At 31.5% G+C, this 21301-nt stretch overlaps 2 protein-coding genes across 2 annotated transcripts; both read left to right on the top strand.

Annotated features, from left to right (window-relative positions):
* Window positions 1-1704: 1704 nt before the first annotated feature.
* Window positions 1705-3504, top strand: LOC149560405 (demethylepipodophyllotoxin synthase-like). Its single transcript, XM_089823596.1, has 2 exons — window positions 1705-2622; window positions 2884-3504. The coding sequence occupies exons 1-2, from the start codon at window positions 1705-1707 to the stop codon at window positions 3502-3504; spliced, it is 1539 nt and encodes a 512-aa protein (XP_089679722.1).
* A 15160-nt stretch (window positions 3505-18664) lies between these two features.
* On the top strand, window positions 18665-20403 carry LOC149560404 (xanthotoxin 5-hydroxylase CYP82C2-like). Its single transcript, XM_089823595.1, has 2 exons — window positions 18665-19576; window positions 19783-20403. The coding sequence occupies exons 1-2, from the start codon at window positions 18665-18667 to the stop codon at window positions 20401-20403; spliced, it is 1533 nt and encodes a 510-aa protein (XP_089679721.1).
* Window positions 20404-21301: the final 898 nt, after the last annotated feature.

Below are 21301 nucleotides of genomic sequence, written 5' to 3'. Positions count from 1 at the left end.
TAAACAAGATCCAATCATTAAATTCATGATCAAAATTAAATATACATGTCAGCTCTCACTAAGAACCAAAACACGAACAACTTGGCTAAAGAAGGAACTACAAAATCTTGACACTTGGCATCCAAATGAACACTCGACAACCACACAAACTCAGCAACCAAAGAACAATCGATAGAAACTATGAAGTCAACATCAACCAAGAAGCTCAACATCCACTAAATGCTTAGCACCCCCTAGGAACTTGGCAAATGAAGGATAACTCAGTAGTAACTAGAAATCAAGAGGAATTGGTAGAAAGAACAAAAGTACAAGATTACAAGGGCTTATGCACCTAATATTTTTTATTGGTCAAGCATTTTTGGCATGTCCAAAAGTCCCCCTTTCTTTCTACTTGATCTCTTCTTTGAATGCTAATGGTGTTTGCTAATAGGGTTTCAGAGTCCCTTCAAAACCTTCTTTCTCTTAATAAATTTTCTTTTAAAAAGGCCAAGACTTGAGAAGAGTAGACTTTGCCAAGTCTTGAGAAGAGTAGACTTTGTCCCCAACAACATTAAACTTGGAGGATTGCATCTTAGTCTTATTTCATGCAAAATACCATTATATAAAAAACCTTTATACATGGTTAAGTTTCTAGATCTATGCAAAGCATAAGATTGTTGGTAGTAGTGGTTGATTTCTACAAATCTACTAGTTAGCCTTCTTCGCAGTCTATATAATATTTTAATCATGTCATTGGATATGTAGAATTGTCCCTCATTAGAGATCACTATTTTTAGATCTACATAAAAGGCTAGGATAGGAAAGTTAGATTCATTTTGATAATAATTTTTAGATAGATAGGACCCCCCTATAAATCAAGTATTAGGTCAAAATGAACAAATTAGGAATTTAGTCTATAACATAGGGTTGAGGGAACTTGGTGTGGCTAAGGCATAATTTGATATGGATGAAGAAGGAGATAATGTTTTAGGCAAACCAAAATGTCCATGTTCATCACCATCATGCTTGGAGCCAAATACAAAGCCACAATTCTATATGGGTCAAGTAAGGTGTGAAGATGACGAACCACAAGCATTTGAAACTACATTAGATTTTGATATTGCTGAGAATTTCAATTTAAAATATCCAAAAACCAATATTATAAAAACTACATACAATCAATAAAGTCATATATATCATACTCTTATCGTTAGATTTTATGTTCTTATAAATGATATATTATTTTCTTACAAATATATTTTATTTTAATAAGATGCCCCATCAATAACAATCCAACCCTATCAAATCTTAAAACTATATACAATTTGAAAACTTTGATATTAGTGTATATATTTATATAACAATGTCTACATCAACAACAATGTCCTTTTGGCTGCTATCTAATACTTTAAAAATAATGTCTACATCAAATTTAATTTATTATTAATGCAATTGTATATTATTAGGGCCACCATTAAACAACATACACTAAGGAGAAAATTAAGTTTGGAAAAAATAAATTTTGGACTATTTAACACTTTTAGTTTTGGAATGAAACTTAGCCTGTGGTAGATTAGCAGACCCTTAAACATCACACACGGTATTAGTTATAAAACAATTATACCAAAGAGGAAGGCGGAGTAACCTATGGAAAGATTTGTAGGAACGCGGTAAGCGACTCTTTATAAAACATTAAGCATGCTTTGGCAGGAGAGTAGACCAACAATGGCATTAGAATCAATTCCTATCCTTATCCTTGCTTTAGCACTGCCTGCCCTTTTGCTCTTTGCAAATTATCTCAGGAATAGAAATAATAAAACGGCAAAGGCGAAGCCACCGCAGCCTCCATCGTGGCCAATACTTGGGCACATTCCTATGCTGAGTAGAAGCACACTAACCTTTCACAGACTTCTATACTCTCTTTCAGAAACATATGGCCCCATCATGCATCTCCAACTTGGCGTCCGCCCAGTTTTGGTTATCTCCTCAGCAGATCTCGCAAAAGAATGCCTTGCAAAAAATGACAAATCCTTTGCTTCGCGTCCACTTCTGTCTTCAGGGAAGCACATTGGATATGATTTCAAAATGGTGGGTCTTGCTCCTTACGGCTCCTACTGGCGAGACATTAGAAAAATCTGCAACCTTCAGCTCTTCACTGCACACAGAATCGAATCCTTCAAGCACGTCCGGGAATCTGAGATTTCCTATTTCATCCGTTCACTGTTCGAGAGTTGTGAGAGAGAGATGAGTCCAGTGAACATGAAATCAAGGCTTTCTGATCTCACATGCAATATCATGATGCGAATTGTTGCTAGCAAGAGATTCTCGCCAGATCTCAGTCGTGAAGATTTTGATGAAGCGCAGCATTTGAAGAATCTGCTGGCAGAATCTATTTTGTTAATAGGAGCGTTTGATATCGCTGATTACCTGCCGATTCTCAAGTGGGTTGATACGCGGGGAATATCTGTTTCTATGAAGGATCTAAGGAGAAGAACAGACGCGTATATGAAGAAACTGCTGCAAGAACACCAAGAGAAGAGAGGGGTCCATGCTAGAGACTTGATCGATGTTCTCATCTCTGCAACAGACAACCACGAAATTGAGTCTGATAATGCCGACGATGTGGTGATAGCCAATGCCTTGGTATGTCCTTTTATCATTTTCTCTTTTCCATAATTTCGAATGCTCTTTGTCATAATTTGCACTAAATAGTAGATGTCTTATGGTCGTGCTATCTATTTTTAAAGTATAAACACCGTCTCCTTGTGGTCAAAACACCGATTCTAAAAGTATAAATCCTCTCTCGATTCTCTTCATATGACACTGTTCGCCCAAAATAGATGATCTGATCGAAATAGAGGCTTTGAAGCAGTTACCACAAATATTTATATTTTTGTTTTGTAGAGCATCATAATCGCAGGTTCTGATTCATCTTCCGCCACGATCGAGTGGGCCCTGTCAGCTCTAATACAACACCCCGATATTCTGCGCAAAGCCCAACAAGAGATTGATATACATGTTGGACGGAACCGACTGATGGAGGAATCCGACCTCCCAAAGCTCAAGTATTTGAAGGTAATAGTGAAAGAAACTTTCAGGCTTTATCCATCGGCACCTCTTTTGGTCCCTCATGAATCTACGGAGGACTGCAGTGTTGGAGGGTATCATATTCCCGCGGGAACTCAACTGCTGGTGAATGTGTGGGCGATTCAACGGGACGCGACCTTGTGGGAGCGCCCAACAGAATTCTTTCCTGAACGTTTTCTCCAACGCGTCAAAGAGATTGATGTGAAAGGGCAAGATTTTCAGTTGATTCCGTTTGGTTCGGGTAGAAGAATGTGCCCGGGCATGTCTTTGGCATTGATTATGGTGAGCTATACACTGGGGCGCCTGCTTCAGAGCTTCGAGTGGTTTGCTCCAGATGGCACCGAAATTGACATGACAGAGAGCTTTGGAATCGGGGCATACAAATCAATTCCATTGGAGGCTATTGTAAAACCTCGCCTTCCTCTCCATCTCTACTGATTTGTCTGCTAACAGTTCACGAAAAGTAGTTTTCCCGACGCCTGATCACATAGTCGGCATTTTATATACTAGGAATCGCTTGTAAGACATGAAATCTTTGCGTGTGCTGTTCTAAGTCTATGTTATGAGTTAGATTTATAACTCTTAGCCTTTCATTTTTCCTACATCATTAGCAGCTTATGTATAGATCTTAATGACAGTTAATGACGGTAAAATATTTTTATCTGAATTCTATTTTATCTATATATATATCTTTTTAAGTTTAGTTTTAAAGTATTCTGGGTGTGAAGATAGATAAAATAATTTTATTATAATTTTTTATTCATAATTTAGTTTAGATAAGAGCTTATAATACAATGGTAAATTAAACGTGTTCAATCGTAAAATAACAATAATAAAATAACATTGAATTCTACTCTGATTTTTACACATCATAATAATTAATCTTGTAAAATAACAACAATAAAATAACATAAGCTTCAACTCATTGCCTACCAAGAGAGATTCTTTAGTTCAATATTTAAAATAACATAAGCTTCAACTCATTGCCTCCCAAGAGAGATAAGAGCTTATAATACAATGGTAAATTAAACGTGTTCAATTCGTAAAATAACAATAATAAAATAACATTGAATTCTACTCTGATTTTTACACATCATAATAATTAATCTTGTAAAATAACAACAATAAAATAACATAAGCTTCAACTCATTGCCTACCAAGAGAGATTCTTTAGTTCAATATTTAATTCTTTATTATAATTTTTTATTCATAATTTAGTTTAGATAAGAGCTTATAATACAATGGTAAATTAAACCTGTTCAATTCGTAAAATAACAATAATAAAATAACATTGAATTCTACTCTGATTTTTACACATCATAATAATTAATCTTGTAAAATAACAACAATAAAATAACATAAGCTTCAACTCATTGCCTACCAAGAGAGATTCTTTAGTTCAATATTTCAAACTAAATGTGATACTTGTTTATAGGTTATCATGTCTAAAATAAATAGATGAAAATAATTTAGTTCAATTAAAAGAAAATTTCAAAAAAGAAACTTTTTGGAATTGGTACTTTATTTATTTTATCCTCATTTATTTTGCCCTAGTTTATATTAATTTAGAAATAAATAGATGTTTTTAGATTGTCATATCGAAATTTTATTATGTGTATAATAAATTGTGAAAGTAATTAATATTTGTTTAATAGTTTTATTCTATAAATTCTTCCTATGGTGTTTGACATAAATTTCACTTGGTTTGACAAAAAATCTTAATGTACATGACATATTTTTATATATAAAAAATGACTTCATGTCGATTCTACACTTGTTAGAATATTAGTTATTTTAAAAAGATGTTATTGAAGATAATTCATTTTATATTGCTTGAACAATAGTTTTGATGGAAGCTAAAGTTCATCTTGACATTTTCTACTAAATTTTATTATTTCCTTTTTTTCTATGTATAGATAGAACTTTTCAAGATGCTATCTCTTGAAAGTAATATGTTTATATGCCAAACTCATTTTGATACACATAGTCCAAGTATATTGTGCAAAATTAAACTAGATCTATATAAATTAGTAGATAAAAAAAGAAAGTCTAATTAGTTACATTTTTAAGATTAAATATTTTGATCATTTATCATTAAATTTCATCATATTTTTATTTATCTCACATTTTATTAATAATAAGTTCCCATTGTATATTTTATCTTAAATATTAGAGTAAAATATTTTAAAAATTAATAAATATAGAAGATTGTATATATAGGGCCTACTCCTTTTGTATTATATTACAAAAAAATAACATCATTAATAATCTATATCACTAAAATCCAACCAAGAAAAATACTTTAAACCAAACCTATATGGGAAAAATATTTCATAACTACTAACTCAAGAAGCCAAAAGACATATATTAATTGACTATCTAATAACAAGAGTAGCTATAAAGATTATAGACATAGTTTGTTTCAAGAGCATAATATCAAACTACTACAATGGAATTAGAATTTTAGAATCAGCCCACAACACCATTTCCACTATTAGATGTCATTGTTACTTATTCCTCATAAAATTTGATTCTTCACAACATACTACTAGCGCATGTACCATGCTATGTATGCAAAGGTATAACCAATAGGTGAATTCGGTATAGTGTCTACAAAGTTTGTCTATTATTTATTCAACATATGGAGTGGTTCAACACAGAAGTAGAGATGTAGACCATCTCAGTTAATATCGTTTGACTATGCCTCCCAATCTCATGAGGGTATCTTCTAACATTTTCAATCTTCCCCAAAAATATCTATAGCCTTTTCTTTATTTCCTATGAGGAACAATGGAAACACACATTATCACACACATGATGTGAGAAATAGTGAAAACCTACAATGATTATTTCATAGAAGCTTTCTATTTACACCTAATCAAGGAATTTGAAAGTAGGGGTGAAGCCTTGAAAAAGAAAGAAGGATCAATAATATAGATGATGGAATACAACTATTCTACAAAAATTATGGTGGGGTAAGAAAAGAGAAGAAACACATATTAACAGAATTGCCTCTAATTTTTACCGAACCAAACTATCTAACATTGTTATATCAAAATTATGTCAAAATGATTGTGAATTATCATTCTTGCATTGGAATTGGTATCTATAGCCCACAACATTATTGGAACATTAGTTCAACCCACACTAGACTAGATAGACAATGGAAGAGCAGCTTGAGCCCCATCAAATACTCATGAATAATAGAAACCCCATTTTGGCCTTATGCCACCATGAACACTTAGAGAGTTTTTAGATATAATTACACCACTAAAAACATCAATCCATATGAGACATGATAGAGTGTCAAGATGTGTGTGACCATGAAAAAGGAAAAGCATGACTAAAATACACAAACGTGGCTAGACCAAATGTTCAAATGACACCAAAACTCTGTATGTTGTTTTAATGATCTAAAAAAACCCCATTGTGAGAATGTACATGTTCTCTCTATGTATATTCTATCCAGATGGAAGATAAAATCTACAAATAGGTAATAGTACAACAAACTAAACAGTCAATTAGAAGAAACAATACAAAAAACTCAAAAATACAACCTTGTGAGGACTATCACACTATTCAAAGCGATCAATTCTTATTCATAACATTGAGGATAATCCATACATGCCTAACAACATTTTGGTTGATGTTATGGGGGTTTTGATATGTGTCCAACCAACTTCTACAATAAGAAGAGAAAATGGAACAAAGGTTTCACAATGCACTATACAATTACTAGATATGTCTCACACACCCCTTGATGTAACACTTTGGGGACCAATAACTAATTAAGTGGACATCCAATTGCTAGAAAAGTATTACTTTCAAGAAACCATAATCATTGCAATAAAGGATGGACCTATCATAGAATATAATAAAAAACTAATCAGCACTACAACTAATACACATCTAATGATCAATGTTCAAACAATGGAGATAGAGCAACTAAAAACATTGTTTGATGAAAATTTCAAGGATTTTGGTGAGCCACAAGTCAAGTATTCCTCGCTACCTCCTGCAATAATAAGAATGATAATTTATGATATATAGGAGCAAACAAAACACATGTTAGAAACAATAGTCCACCAAGCTAACTAAGAGGAGTTGGGGGTGGTTAGAATTTTAGGCCACATTCACATGCCTTAGAATAGTAGGGCTTTGCATGCCCACCCACCGTAGGAGAGATTGTGCATGCATGCAGAGTGCTGGCCCTTTGCCATGGGGGGGGGTTGCGGTGTGGGGGTGAATCAGTTATCCATTCAACCAAATAGTAACCATAACAAGATGCACATAGATGATTTCACCAAATACATTAACTAGGAAAACCCTTGATTAGAGGGAAAACCCCTTATGGGGATGATGCCCACAAGATGATGTACTAATATAAATATTCCTTATTAGAGGGTGGACCCTCTAAGGAGTCTATTATAAGATTTGGTACATATGAGTCCCTATTAGGAGACTTTGAATCCTTGTTAGATAATTCCAATCTTGTTAGAAGTTGTGCCAACCTTGATAAGAGTTGTAGAAGATAGAAGGACACACTATCCAAACAACTTCTAGAGCAAGACCACTAAACTCACTATCTAATTGATCTCTCAACTATTTCTCGTAGAATAATTGTGTTTATTATACTTCAACTTATTTCTTTTGTCCTATCAACTGAACCAATCACTGTTAGACCTTGTAGACTAGGTCACAAACATCATATCCAAGGATCAAAATTCAAATCACACAATAAAACCTCAACAATGAAGTTTCCTTCACTTTTTCTCTGCATTGCTTAACTTCACATTCCACTCTCTGTGTAGCTTAGAGTTACTTCATCTATCTCATCTATGATAAAGGAAAATGTCCTTCCTTTCTACTAAATCCATAAAACAATTCCTTGAGTTGGTTGTTACACCTTCTCAATTAATTAAATTATAGGACCACATTAAGAACACATTACACTTAGCGATAGCATTACTATTTCACCTTGCAACTTGAATAAATTTTCATACTCATAACATTATGATGAGTGAGCTTGTCCATGTCATCACCAACATGTCTTTTTCTCTTATTTAAACTCATCTTCTCAAAATATTAACTCTATTTAGAGGTATAACAAGTTTACCAAAACATACCTCTATAAACTCTATCTCAGAATAGTGTTCACTGAAACTAGCATAACTTCTTCTAGATTTAATATCTTATGCTTCTAAGGTTACCCACATAGACTAGACACATAGTATAATCTCCTTTTAACCTCTCTACTAAAATTACTCAATGATCTATCTATACCAACTTGATATTTACCGTTATTCTTCTATCAAATACCACCAAAAATTGCTATGTTGACATCAATGAAATACATAGTCATTAATGTAACTTATCATCATGATAATGATCTAATCATGTTTCTACAATACTCCTCCATAGAAATATCATCAGCATTCATGCTTCCAACACCACAGTCCTCATGCCTTAAAGTTCATGTTGAAAGAAATGACTATAGAAATCAACATAGAAAAAAATCTCCTACCTAGCTTGCCCTAACTGAATGAGAGAAGAGTAGTGAAAGAAAAATATGACTCAAAATGAAAAAAAAGAATGGTGTTGTGTAAAATATGACAAGAAATTTGAGGAGTGTAATTACAAATACATGGTCTGCATACCTCCATCCTCTTCTTTCAACTTGTGAACCCATTTATTGTGTAAAGCCCTTTTACCTATAGGCAACTGGCATAAATCCCAAGTCCTATTTTTCAGCAAGGAGTCCATGTTGTCATCCATAGTAGACTCCCATTGAATCTATGTATCCTTATACACAACTTCATGATTCATCATAACATTCAGGTTCACCAGCATCAATAAGTAAAACAGAATACAAAGAAGGAGAAAATCTTTTTGGAGGTCTACCTAGCCTTGTTGACCATCTAACTATCATTGGGGTGTGTGTCATTTGTTGTTGTGGTTCTTGCACATCATAAGGAATTTCTAGAACGTCATCTTTTGGAGTATCTTCTAGCACTACATGATCATTTTCTTTCTTCTTATGTTGCTACAATAGATCTTTGTACAATATTTTCTCATTGAATATGACATCCCTGTTGATTACAATTTTATGATTTTCAAAATCCCAAACCCTATACCCAAATTCATCAATTCCATATCCAAAAAATATACATTTCTTTGACTTAGATTCTAACTTTTTTCTATTTTCAGAATCTATATGAGAAAATGTTTCACAACCAAAGGTTTTGAGAAAAGAATAACTGACCTTCTTACCGGTCCACACTTCCTCTAGAATACCATAGCCCAGAGGAGTAGAGGGGCCTCTATTAATTAGATATATAGTAGTATTGATAGCCTCTACCCAGACATTTAAGTGAAACCCTGTATGTAACCTCATGCTCCTAGCATGCTCCATTATAGTCTTGTTCATGTGTTCAGGAACTCCATTTTCCTGTAGAGACCTTGGAATAGTTTTATATCTACAAATACCATTAACAGAGAAATAATCTTCAAATTCATGACTACAATACTCACCACCATTATCAGATGTAAAATATTTTAATTTCTTACCAATCTCATTTTCAACCAATCATTTTCATTTCTTAAAAGTTTGAAATACATTAGATATCCATCTAAGAAAATAAACCCATACTTTTCTAGTTCCATCCTCAATAAATGTAACATAATAATGAGAGCCACCAAGGGAAGATACCTTAGCCCCATACATCTATGTGCACAAGCTCTAATCTCTCATTTTTTATTTTCCTTCACACTCTTCACAAAACTTACTCTCTTTTGTTTTCTATACACACAAATTTCACATAAATTCATATTAACAAATTTCAAACTTGGTAAAACTTTCTTTGAATGAATTACTTTCATATCTCTCTCACTCATGTTCCCAAGTTTGTGGTGTCATACTGTTGTATCAAAATCTATGGTAGTCATTTGTTCTCCTTGCTCAACTACAACAATTATTCTTGAACATTCACTTTTATCTAAAACAATCAAAGTAGAAGGAATAGTATGACCTGTACAAAGATATAAGGTGCCTACTTATACACCTTTTTCTTCTACAAGGGAACCTTTTGAAACCTTCCAATTTTTATCATTAATAGTAACTACACAACCCTCATCACCGAGTTGTTCTACTAAAATTAAATTCCTACTCAAACTTGAAACATGTCTTACCTCATGTAGTAGTCAATGATTCCCATTCTACAACTTAATCTTAAATTTTCCCTTTCCAACAATCTGACAGGGTTCATCATCCCCCAAATAAACAAGCCTAAAATTCCCTTGGACATAATCAATAAAATAACCTCTATGGGATGTAGCATGAAATGAAGCACCAGAATCTAAAACCCATGAATCATTAACACTTTCTAAAGAAAGGAACAAAGCATCCTCTTTAGATTTGTTACTTACCACATTTTTCTCCTTGTCTCCATCTTGCTTTTCTCCTTCATTTATATTCCAAGTCCAACAATCTTTCTTTTTATGCACTGGTTTCCCATAGTACCCGTAGTTATTTAGTCCTCTTGATTGAGACCTCTTCCCCTTTGACTTTCTTCTTGATTTCCCATGATATCCAAAATTATTTCCTCTCTTAGTCATTCTACCTCTGCTTTGTGTGTTCAAAGCACTTCTATATGTAGATCCATATGAGGTTTTTCTACGAGTTTCCTCACTCAAAATAACACCAATCACATCATCAAATTTTAGAATATTAGATCCAGAAACAAAATTACTTATAGCCATTACCAAGCTATTCCATCTTTTAGGCAAATAACAAAAGATCAAGAGAGCCCTAATTTCTTCATAAAAATTAATATCCATAGAAGATAACTAACTAGTAATAGTATTAAACATATTTAAATGACCTACAATAGATCCACCTTCTACCATCTTCATATTAAATAAACACCTCATGAGAAATACCTTATTTGAAGTGGAGGGCTTTTAATACAATTTCACTAGGGTTTTCATGAACTCTTCCATCATCTTCTATTTTGTATTATTAAATGCTGCCAATGGTGCTAGGCATAACTGACTACTTCCAAGTGCTTTCTTATATAAAATCTCCTAGTCCTCATATGTCATAGTTCCTTGTTTCTTCAATTTTCCTTCTAATGGCTTCCATAAGCCATTTTGATAAAGATAGTCCTCCACTTGCATCTTCCATAACTAAAAGTTCTACCCATTAAATTTTTTCACCTTCATCTTACCCTTGTCTATCATTGCTCCCACTCAACCGTGAGACTTTCCTAGAGAAGATAACTAAAAACCAACCTAGCTTTGATACCACTTGTTAGGATTAAACATGGATGGAAATAATAATTACATACAAATATAAACAATATCATAAAATAATAGATTGCATATAAGAAAACACAAGACACCAAGATTTAACTTGGTTCACCCAAACCCTAGGCTATGTCCACCAAACAACAAGTCTAATATTATTATGATCTAGTGATTACAACTTGATTACAATCTCTAATCCTTTACAGCTCAAATAGCATCACAAGAAGCAATTTGTACATCACACATTATGAATATCCCTAACCCTAAGCTCTTTTATACAAGTACTTTTACTACTTTAGGGTTATAATTAATAATTACATGTTGGCCAAAAATATATGATAAAGCACCCAAATTTTTTTTGTATAGTACTTCCCTAATTAGTCACCACAAACTAACACACAAAAACATAGGTTTCAGATAGATAACAACTAAACACGAAAACAATATTTAATTTCATTTTATTTGAACTTTTATAACACCAAGTACAAATCCTACAGTTCCTTTATTTCTTATAGAGCAATATAAGCAGACAAATGTTGTAGGTTAAAAAATCTTAAACTAAAAATTGGGATAATGAATTTTATATCAATATTTAAATTATATATTCACGAATATCCTTACCATCATGCCAAGCTTCCACTCTGGGACTTTTTCTTAACCCATTTCCTTAGTCTCGACCTCATTTGTATGTTAGCATGCTCATCCAATATCCAATCTATGTCCACATCTTTGACACTCTACTCCTTAACATGTAGACCATGAACTAGGGTTGTATATTTATGGGTTCCACTGAACATTGAAAGTTAATTTGATTTGATGATATGGTATTTTAGAAATAATTACATGAAAACCCACAACGTAGTAACAAAAAATCTTAGAATCCACATTTAATCATGCCTAGTCAAATTAGAAAATAGACTAGCACTAAAATCAAAATCTGGTCACTCAAGAAACCTTGAAGAAACTAATAAATCTCACATTCATAATTTCCTATAAAACAAAAAGAAGTTATAGTGTTTACAAATCTATAACATTAATAATAGAATGCCCAAAAGTCACAAAGAAATGAATATTAGTGACAATAATAATAAAAAATTGGTCATAATCTTAGATGCATCTACATGCATAGACCATATGGAGAGACATCTTCCATCTATTTACTAATCAAATAACACCAACATGACACATCTGGAAGATCATTACATTTAAAAAATATTTTTGAAAATATAGGAGCAAAGATTCAATTACTAAGCCTAATATTATGCATTTGTTCTTGATTGAGTAAATATGGGTGATACAACATGACCTCACCACTCTAACATTTAAAAGTTTCTTAATGTAAAACATTATACCCATCAGATCCATAAGCCACTATTCGAAAGAATACAACCACCACCTATCAAATGATTCCTAGTACATGCACTCTTTGATATATGTCCAAATGTTTGTGAATAAAATTTTCTATTTGTTTCAACAGAAGAACAAAAAGATCACCAAAAAAATCAGCACTAACCAATCAAAAAATAAGAATTAAATAACAAAATCTCATTTTAATAAAATATTTTTACAGAACATAGGATAAAAAAACTATGATATGAAAAATTTAGTATCCACCTCTTTATAGCCAAGACTAACAATTAATCATATAATTAGTAGAGATGTGGACAAATATAATGTATAATAAAAATATGGAATAACAATATATATTCATTTTAATAAGTTTACTTTACTAAATTTCGACACATGTTCATATTTCATTAAAAAAATTATATTGAAATCATATTTTATTTTTGAATTTATTTGGTATTAATTTTTTTTTATAACAAACTAGTCAAGTTAATGATTTATTTCATATTATTAAATTTATAAGAGATGATTGTCCATATGTTAAGTTATTTTTTATGAAAACAATAATAATGAGTTCATATTAGGATCTTTACCTTTGTGCAGTCATGAGCACATAGATATTTCACATCTAAATTATATTAGGGTTGAACCTAATCCAACCATACCTCAATGAACTAGAAATTTTTGTAGATGGAATAATCATCGAACTCATTTTAAGGCACGTTCACATTATAATATTAGTATATTTTGAGATACACAATTGTTATTTCTTAATTTTATTTTGTGTCATATTATTACATCAATGTTTTAGATCATACTATGTGATCCATCATTAGGATGAAACACAATGTTATGGACATGAAATATTATCTTCTTAGAAATCTCTTTCACATTGAAAATGGATCTCATAAAAATCTTAGACACAAGAAGATTCAAAATTAATAATCTAAACCTTTCAAGAATTGTGGAAATTTGATAACATCAAGTATTATGAGATGTTTCCATCATAGCATGATTATGTTATAATGTGCTCAAAATATATTTATTCCTAAAAAAATGAAAAATACTTTTTTAAAATTTAAAATATTTTTGTGTTATATGAGTGTTACCTTGATCCCTAATTTCTTTTACTTTTATGAGTATAAATAATTCAAATAGAAATGACACCCTTCTAATCATGCATTACATCCTTTCCCATGAAATCATGTACTACTTCATTTGGGTTTGAGTTAATTGTTAAATTGTTTGACCCTATTGAACATATTCAAAAAAAATGTTGAAGGTGATGGCTCAATACATTGATTTTACATATAACCCAATCGCACTCTACTTCCTAAGAACATCTATCATTTGATCATATGTCTTTTTCCAATTAGAAATTCCTAGACTAGGCACATAGAGGAAAATTGATTACCAAAGTTTTTGAAGATTGGTTAGAAAGCATAATCAAACAAGGAAAGATTTATATTTTTAGAATCTGCGAGATTTTATGATGATCTCATTTTTGCTATAGGGGGTTGGATACATAGACTTGGGTCTAAGAAAATGAAGAAACAAAATGGGCCAATAGAGTACTACAACTAAGTGAAATCAATAAGTATGGTATAACGGAATCCTTTTTGGTAGTTAATCTTTGAGTTATTGCAATTTTTCTTTAATGCATTCCTATCCACTTAAATTATGCATATATTCTCCCTAGAATTTAAGTTTTGACCATTCAAAAGAAAAATACTATATCTTTCTCTTATTTGTCTATGATAGGACATAGTGGTTAAGTAAATGATATTGTGTTATTGTCTTTTTTCCCTATGTCTCTCAATTGTAGGAACATATGTACCATGTTGATGTGCAAAGATTAGTTTTCCTTTTCCACTTTACATGGTTAAAAGCACAACCAAGATTTTTTTTTTAAATTATCGTGCAAACATGATGCCATTCTCAAATGTAAAGGAAGACCATTAACTCAATAATGATCTATCTAACAATTTTTTCCCACTTTTGTCCAAGTAGGTTTAATTTTTTAGTTTATTCATTGACGACATTTTTTGTAAGGGAAAGTGGTACACTATTGTGTGGGTATTAAAGACATGATACTAGTTTTGATTCATATTTCCTCTCTTTGGTCTGGATTATTTTCTTAGATGTTTTGTATTCATTTTACATTGGACTTCATGTTTTACATGGTATGGTGATCACTATTGTTTTTTTATGCATTTCCTCTACTAGGTGTGAAGAACAGAAGATAACTATAGAGACTTGGATGGTGAGATTCATTTGTATAGTTCATTGGTTTACATGTTATGGATATTGTAATAGATTCTCCTTTGCACCACATGGTTATGGTTTACATACATTCATCAAGAGTTCATAGATGTATATGGTCATCTATGTTCAGCATTACAATTAGAGCATATGCTCTCATTCAATATGAATTATATATGTCAAAGATATAAGATTAACTTGATATAGTTTGTATACCTTTGATGTATTTTTAGATTAATGTAAGCAAAATACATATCATTTATATTTCATGCTTTAAATGAAGAACTTAAAGAAACTTATATTTATTTGAGAATTATTTAAGGTATACATAATGAAAAGTTTTACTTTGATATTGTACATATATATATATATATATATATATATATATATATATATATATATATATATATATATATATATATATATATATATATATATATATATATATATATATATATATATATATATATATATATATATATATATATATATATATATATATATGGTTTGACCTAGCCTATGCACAAGAGACAAATCATTTAGGACATTTTATATGTTTAAGAGAATTATTCTTAATCATTTATCTTTTTATAAAATAGATATCCTTACATGATTTCACACAAATGAGTTATTATTCTTCGTATTTGTAAATAAGAAGGAAAAATAACTAATATGAATATAAAATTGAACTAAAAATATTAAGAAGAGATAAAATACACATGCTAAATTTAGAATAAATGGAAGCTATGGAAAAATTACTAAGCCAATAAGAAAAATACAATATATTCTTTCATTTTATTATATTATTATTGAAGTGATCCAAATCAACAAAGATACCTTCACTAATTTAAAAATGTTTTTATAATCCAAATTAATATTATAGATTATCTTTTATATTTTTTTCCTAAATAGTTGTAAAGATTTATTTATTTAAAAAAAAAAAATTAAATATTAAAATTATCAATTTTTTTTTATAGTTTTATTAAAATAATTAGTCCATATTATTTTACTCCATGAGAAAAAATAGGTCATGGGTGACATGTTCTTACTTGTGAAACTTTATTGATGTCATCTCTTATGTCATCAATGTGATCATCACAAGGTTGTATGTATTAATATTATCTTCACTACCATTTTAATATTTTTCGTCATAATTTATTTTGTATTGATTTTTTTTGGAAATCATATAAGAGAGTTGTTCTCATACAAAACTTGTCATTTATGGAAAAATAATTTATTCATGAATGATTTGTCAATAGTGGCAAATATATGGATGTGCAAGGCAAGGACTTCAAATTAATTGCATTTGGCTCAGGGACAAGAATATGCCTGGGCATGCCTTTGGCATTGATTGTTGTCAACTATATATTTGGATTATTGTTTCAAAGCTTCATATAATTTCCTCCAAAGGGTACTATAATTGAGTTGACATGGTAGCTTGTACAAAAATCAATTCCATTGAAGGCCATTATCATACATTACCTTCACCTCCATCTGTAGTGATATGTCAGCTCCAACCATCGAGTGAACATAAGATTTTCCCAAATGTGTCCTTCATTTGGTATCCCATCTTGCACCAATATCAGTCTACTTTCACCATTCTTCAATAGCTAGTCTTGTACCAATAGTCACTCTTATCCCTGATAGGGGGAAACCTCTTTATTATAGTGATAGGATTGGGTCACTAATTAATGCATCATAAGGTACAACATGCCTATACTAATACAAGTCTTGAAAATGGATAAAAACATATTTATGGAAAATGTCATAAAAACTTATACAAGTCTTGAAAAAGGATAAAAACATATTTATGAAAATTTTGAAAAATGATAAATAGAATTCATAATCCATCTTGAAATTAGACCAAAAATATTTCTAAAATACCATAAACAAACACAAAAACCTTAATAAAAAATGAAATTAAATTGAAAAAAAAAAAGTTATAAAAGAAGTTCAAAAAAAATTACAAAATATTTTGAAAAAATAAAAAAAAATTGGAAATTATCGTAAAAGAATTTAAAAAGTTAAAATAACCCCAAAATTACTAGAAATTGAAAATGATAAAATCTAGAAAATAATCATCATTTCATCAATAATTTATCCTTTGTAGGGATATATATTTAAGTAGACACAAATGAAAAATGCATAAAACATTAAGCTTAACAAATCACCCATTTATGAGAAAATTATCATCCAAGTATACAATCATGCAAATCAATTTTTATGATCCAAAAGACATCAATATATAGCAATTATCATTTGTCTTATATAGGGGGTATAATGCTCAGAACCAAATTGTTTTGTCCTAGATCTGATACTCCATTTTTGAAACAAGGCATCATGATCATAATAAAAATAATATACATTCACCACAAGAACAATATTGTTGCTAACTTTCTTTATAGAGTGAGTCTTAATATTTCCTTCGTTTATCTTCAATCATATTCCTATGCTACTCAATAATATTGACAAGTGGTTAGAGTAGCAAGAAAGGTTTGTGGTCTTTCCTTTGTTTATTTTTTATGGAATGATTTCATAAAGTTAGGAGGAAAGTGTATTTTGGGTATCTATGTTGACACATTCATTGCGAAAAAATCCTATGAAAACCTATTGTTTATTATACTTTTGATTGTCACACATACCTCAACCCTTCACACACAAATTTTAGAATAGATGAGATTTTTAAATTTTTTTTTGTTAGTATGTCTATTACTTGAATACTCACTTTCGGCTAAGTACAAATATTTGATTTTATTCTTATCATCTTTATTATCACCCTATTAGATTGTGATTGTGCACGCTCATAAACCTAAGAGCCACTCTAAGAAGAATACGAAGGGCAATGAAGGCCTTGGAAATAAGATGCATTATTTTTAGTTTGCATTTCTTTTTATAATTTTTATTTTATTTTATTCTTCTCCATGCTAGATTACTATCTTTCATGAAATTAAATTCTTTTTCTTAACATTTCATATTTTTTATTATTATGGTGTTGTTTTGTCTTGATACTAAATACATGTTCTTACATGATTTAGCCTAAAGGAGAAACTATTAGTGTCACTTGTAAAACATGAATAGTAACCAATTTTTATATTGAACTTGACTAAGATCATTAAGAAATGATAAAATAAACATTCTAGAAGCTAGAAGAGATATAACCTATAACAAAATTACTTGGACAATAAAACAAATGCATGTATCCTTTGTTCTTCTCTACTATTGTTGAAATGATCCAAATCAAGAAAAAGACATTCAAGATTTAAATAATCTTAATTAACATTTAGAAATTGTGAAAAGAAAATTATATCATATTTATCACCTAACTAATTTCATAAGTTTATTCAAATTTTAGAATTTGAAATTTAATATTTAGTTATCAATTTCCTTCTTTTGAAATCATATTAAAGAAATAGTCTCCTTTATTTTGATTCCTGACAACTAATTACTGTACCATAGAAGTCATGGATAACGTGTTCTGACGATTCAATACGTATAATGTGTCATCCCTACGTCATAAACATGTTCATCCCATGGCCCTGTGCAATTATATTTTATTTTCTACTTGCATAGGATTTTCATAGACATTTATTTTATGTTAAAAGAGCTTGGAAAAGCTTATAATAAAACGGTGGTCATACAAAACTCTGGCGTGGTTATCCTAATCAAAATTAATTGGCCTTGAGTTATGGAGTTTGAAGCAGCTTCCATTGCCATTCTTGTTGTGGTACTAGCTGCCCTTTTGCTAACTACAAACTCTCTCAGACATAGAGTTAACACAAAGGCAAAGCCGCCGCATCCTCCGTCCTGGCCAATACTTGGGCATCTTCCTCTGTTAAGTAGAAGCAAAGAGCCCCTTCACAGGTTTCTATCCTCTCTCTCAGAAACATATGGCCCCATAATGCAGCTCCAACTTGGCACCCGCCCCGTTTTGGTCATCAGTTCTTCAGATGTCGCAAAAGAATGCTTCACAACAAATGACAAAGCATTTGCTTCTCGCCCAATCACTGCTGTAGGAAAGTATCTAGGGTATGACTTTAAAGTGTTATCTTGGGCTCCTTATGGCTCATACTGGCGATCAATCAGAAAGATTTGCAGACTCCAACTCTTTACTGCAGAAAAACTCGAATCTTTCCGACATGTCCGGGAAGAGGAAATTTCCGTCCTAATTAGTTCCCTCTTCGAGAGTTGGGAGCGAGATATAAATAGAGTTGATATCAAGTCGAGGCTCTCAGATCTAACATTTAATATCATTGTGCAAATGGTTGCCAGCAAGAGATTCTCGCCGGATCTCTGTTTAAAGGATTTCGAAGATGCTCAGCACTTCAAGGAGATGATAAAACAAAGTTCAGCGGTAGCTGGACCATTAGATATCGGCTATTACTTGCCTTTTCTCAAGTGGATCGTTCCGAATAGAACAGTGTGTGCAATGAAGAATATAAACAAGAAGAGAGACGGGTTTCTCAAGGGATTTCTCGACGATCACCGAGAGAAGAGAAGGGTGCACGCTCCAGATTTGATTGATGCCCTCATCTCTGCAATAGACAGCCATGAAATTGAGACTGACAATAACGAAGATGTGGTGAAAGCCACTGCCCAAGTATGTCCTTTCATCACTTTCTCTTTCTGTTTATCTTTCTTATTTACTTAGATATAATAGATCGACTTTCTGTGTCGTCAAGGCAGGACACAGATTATTGAAAGCGTCTATAAGAAGAATCAAAATAGTTAATCTTTACCCGCTGTGTTGGGCCTAAGACACTGATCACAACACGGCCAAAAATATTTGATCCCTTGGTTTTGCAGACTACTATAAGCGGAGGTACCGAAACATCCTCTGTGACCGTCGAGTGGGCACTGTCAACTCTGATGCAGCATCCAGACATTTTGGCAAAAGCCCAGCAAGAGATTGATATACATGTTGGACAGGATCGATTAATGGAGGAATCAGATCTGCCAAAGCTGAAATATTTGCGGGCCATTGTGAAAGAAACTCTGAGACTTTATCCACCCATAACTCTTCTGCTCCCTCACGAATCAAGAGAGGACTGCACTTTTGATGGATATCACATTCCCGCAGGGGCGCAACTGCTTGTGAATGTGTGGGCGATTCAACGGGACGCGGCAGTGGGGGAGCGTCCCACGGCATTTGATCCTGAACGTTTTCTCAAGACTGGCAACGAGATTGATGTGAAAGGGCAGGACTTTGAATTGTTTCCGTTTGGTTCAGGAAGGAGAATATGCCCGGGTATGTCTTTCGCATTGATTGTGGTAAGCTATACGTTAGGGCGTCTGCTGCAGAGCTTCGAATGGTTTGCTCCAGAGGGAACTGAAATTGACTTGACAGGGGGCCGTGGGATCACAATACAGAAGTCAAGCCCATTGGAGGTCACTATCAAACCTCGCCTTCCCCTCCATCTCTATTGATAGGTTTGAGTCATCAATCTTGCCAAGAGTTTTTGACGCCTCCCGATTATGTTGTTCCAATAGGTTTACTGTATCCTACCTCTAAATGCAACTTTGAACATGAGTAATAACGTTAAATTGGTAGTGTATTAGATGATTTATAAGATTGAACAATCTTCAAATCTTCATATTAATATTAGTATTTTATGTTATGTATGAGACAGTTTAAACATCTTATATTAAGGTTTGCTTTGTAGAATAAAAATGGAAAAGTCAACTACTTTTCCTTACTGTCTATAAGATTGGCCTAATCCCACCTCCAAATACTACTTTGATAGAGAGTAATAATGTTAAATGTTAGTGTATTAAGGATAACCTTTCTATTTAATTATATTATGTATAAATATTAATGTATTTATTTGATTAATTTTTTAAACAATTTAATAAATGAGATTTTAAAAAATTGAATTAAAGTTTTAATTGTATTTAAATTTATATTTAAAATAATTTTTAAAATATAATTTTAAGACAATTTTTCTATTTGTGTTCTCAATATTTTTAAGATAGACTAAAGCAAAAAAAAGTTTTGTTTCAAAATATTGAATTCATCCAATTAAATGTTAGTTATATTGCTACTTTGAAGGACATAGTCAATATGATATATGCCATATATTGACATTATAATGTATTTTTTATTGCATGATTTCAGTTGTGATATTAATTTGTCATGTTTCATGTTCCATATTCATAATGAAGCTAGAATGTGTTAAGTGTTTAATTTACCATTCTTAATTTTTGAAAAGGACATGGTGACTAAATAAATTTTAAAGTTATCTTGCATGCAATTGAACAATTTTCAATTCTTAGTTGATTTCAATTCACCTACATACATATAATTTTATTCATTAGATAGTTAATA

This window comes from Cupressus sempervirens, chromosome 4 (assembly GCF_028749045.1).
Source record: "Cupressus sempervirens isolate cs-2001-9-10 chromosome 4, ASM2874904v1, whole genome shotgun sequence".
Lineage (NCBI taxonomy): Eukaryota > Viridiplantae > Streptophyta > Pinopsida > Cupressales > Cupressaceae > Cupressus > Cupressus sempervirens.
The sequence above is the reverse complement of the archived record's forward strand: the minus strand, read 5'-3'. Positions and strand labels throughout refer to the sequence as shown.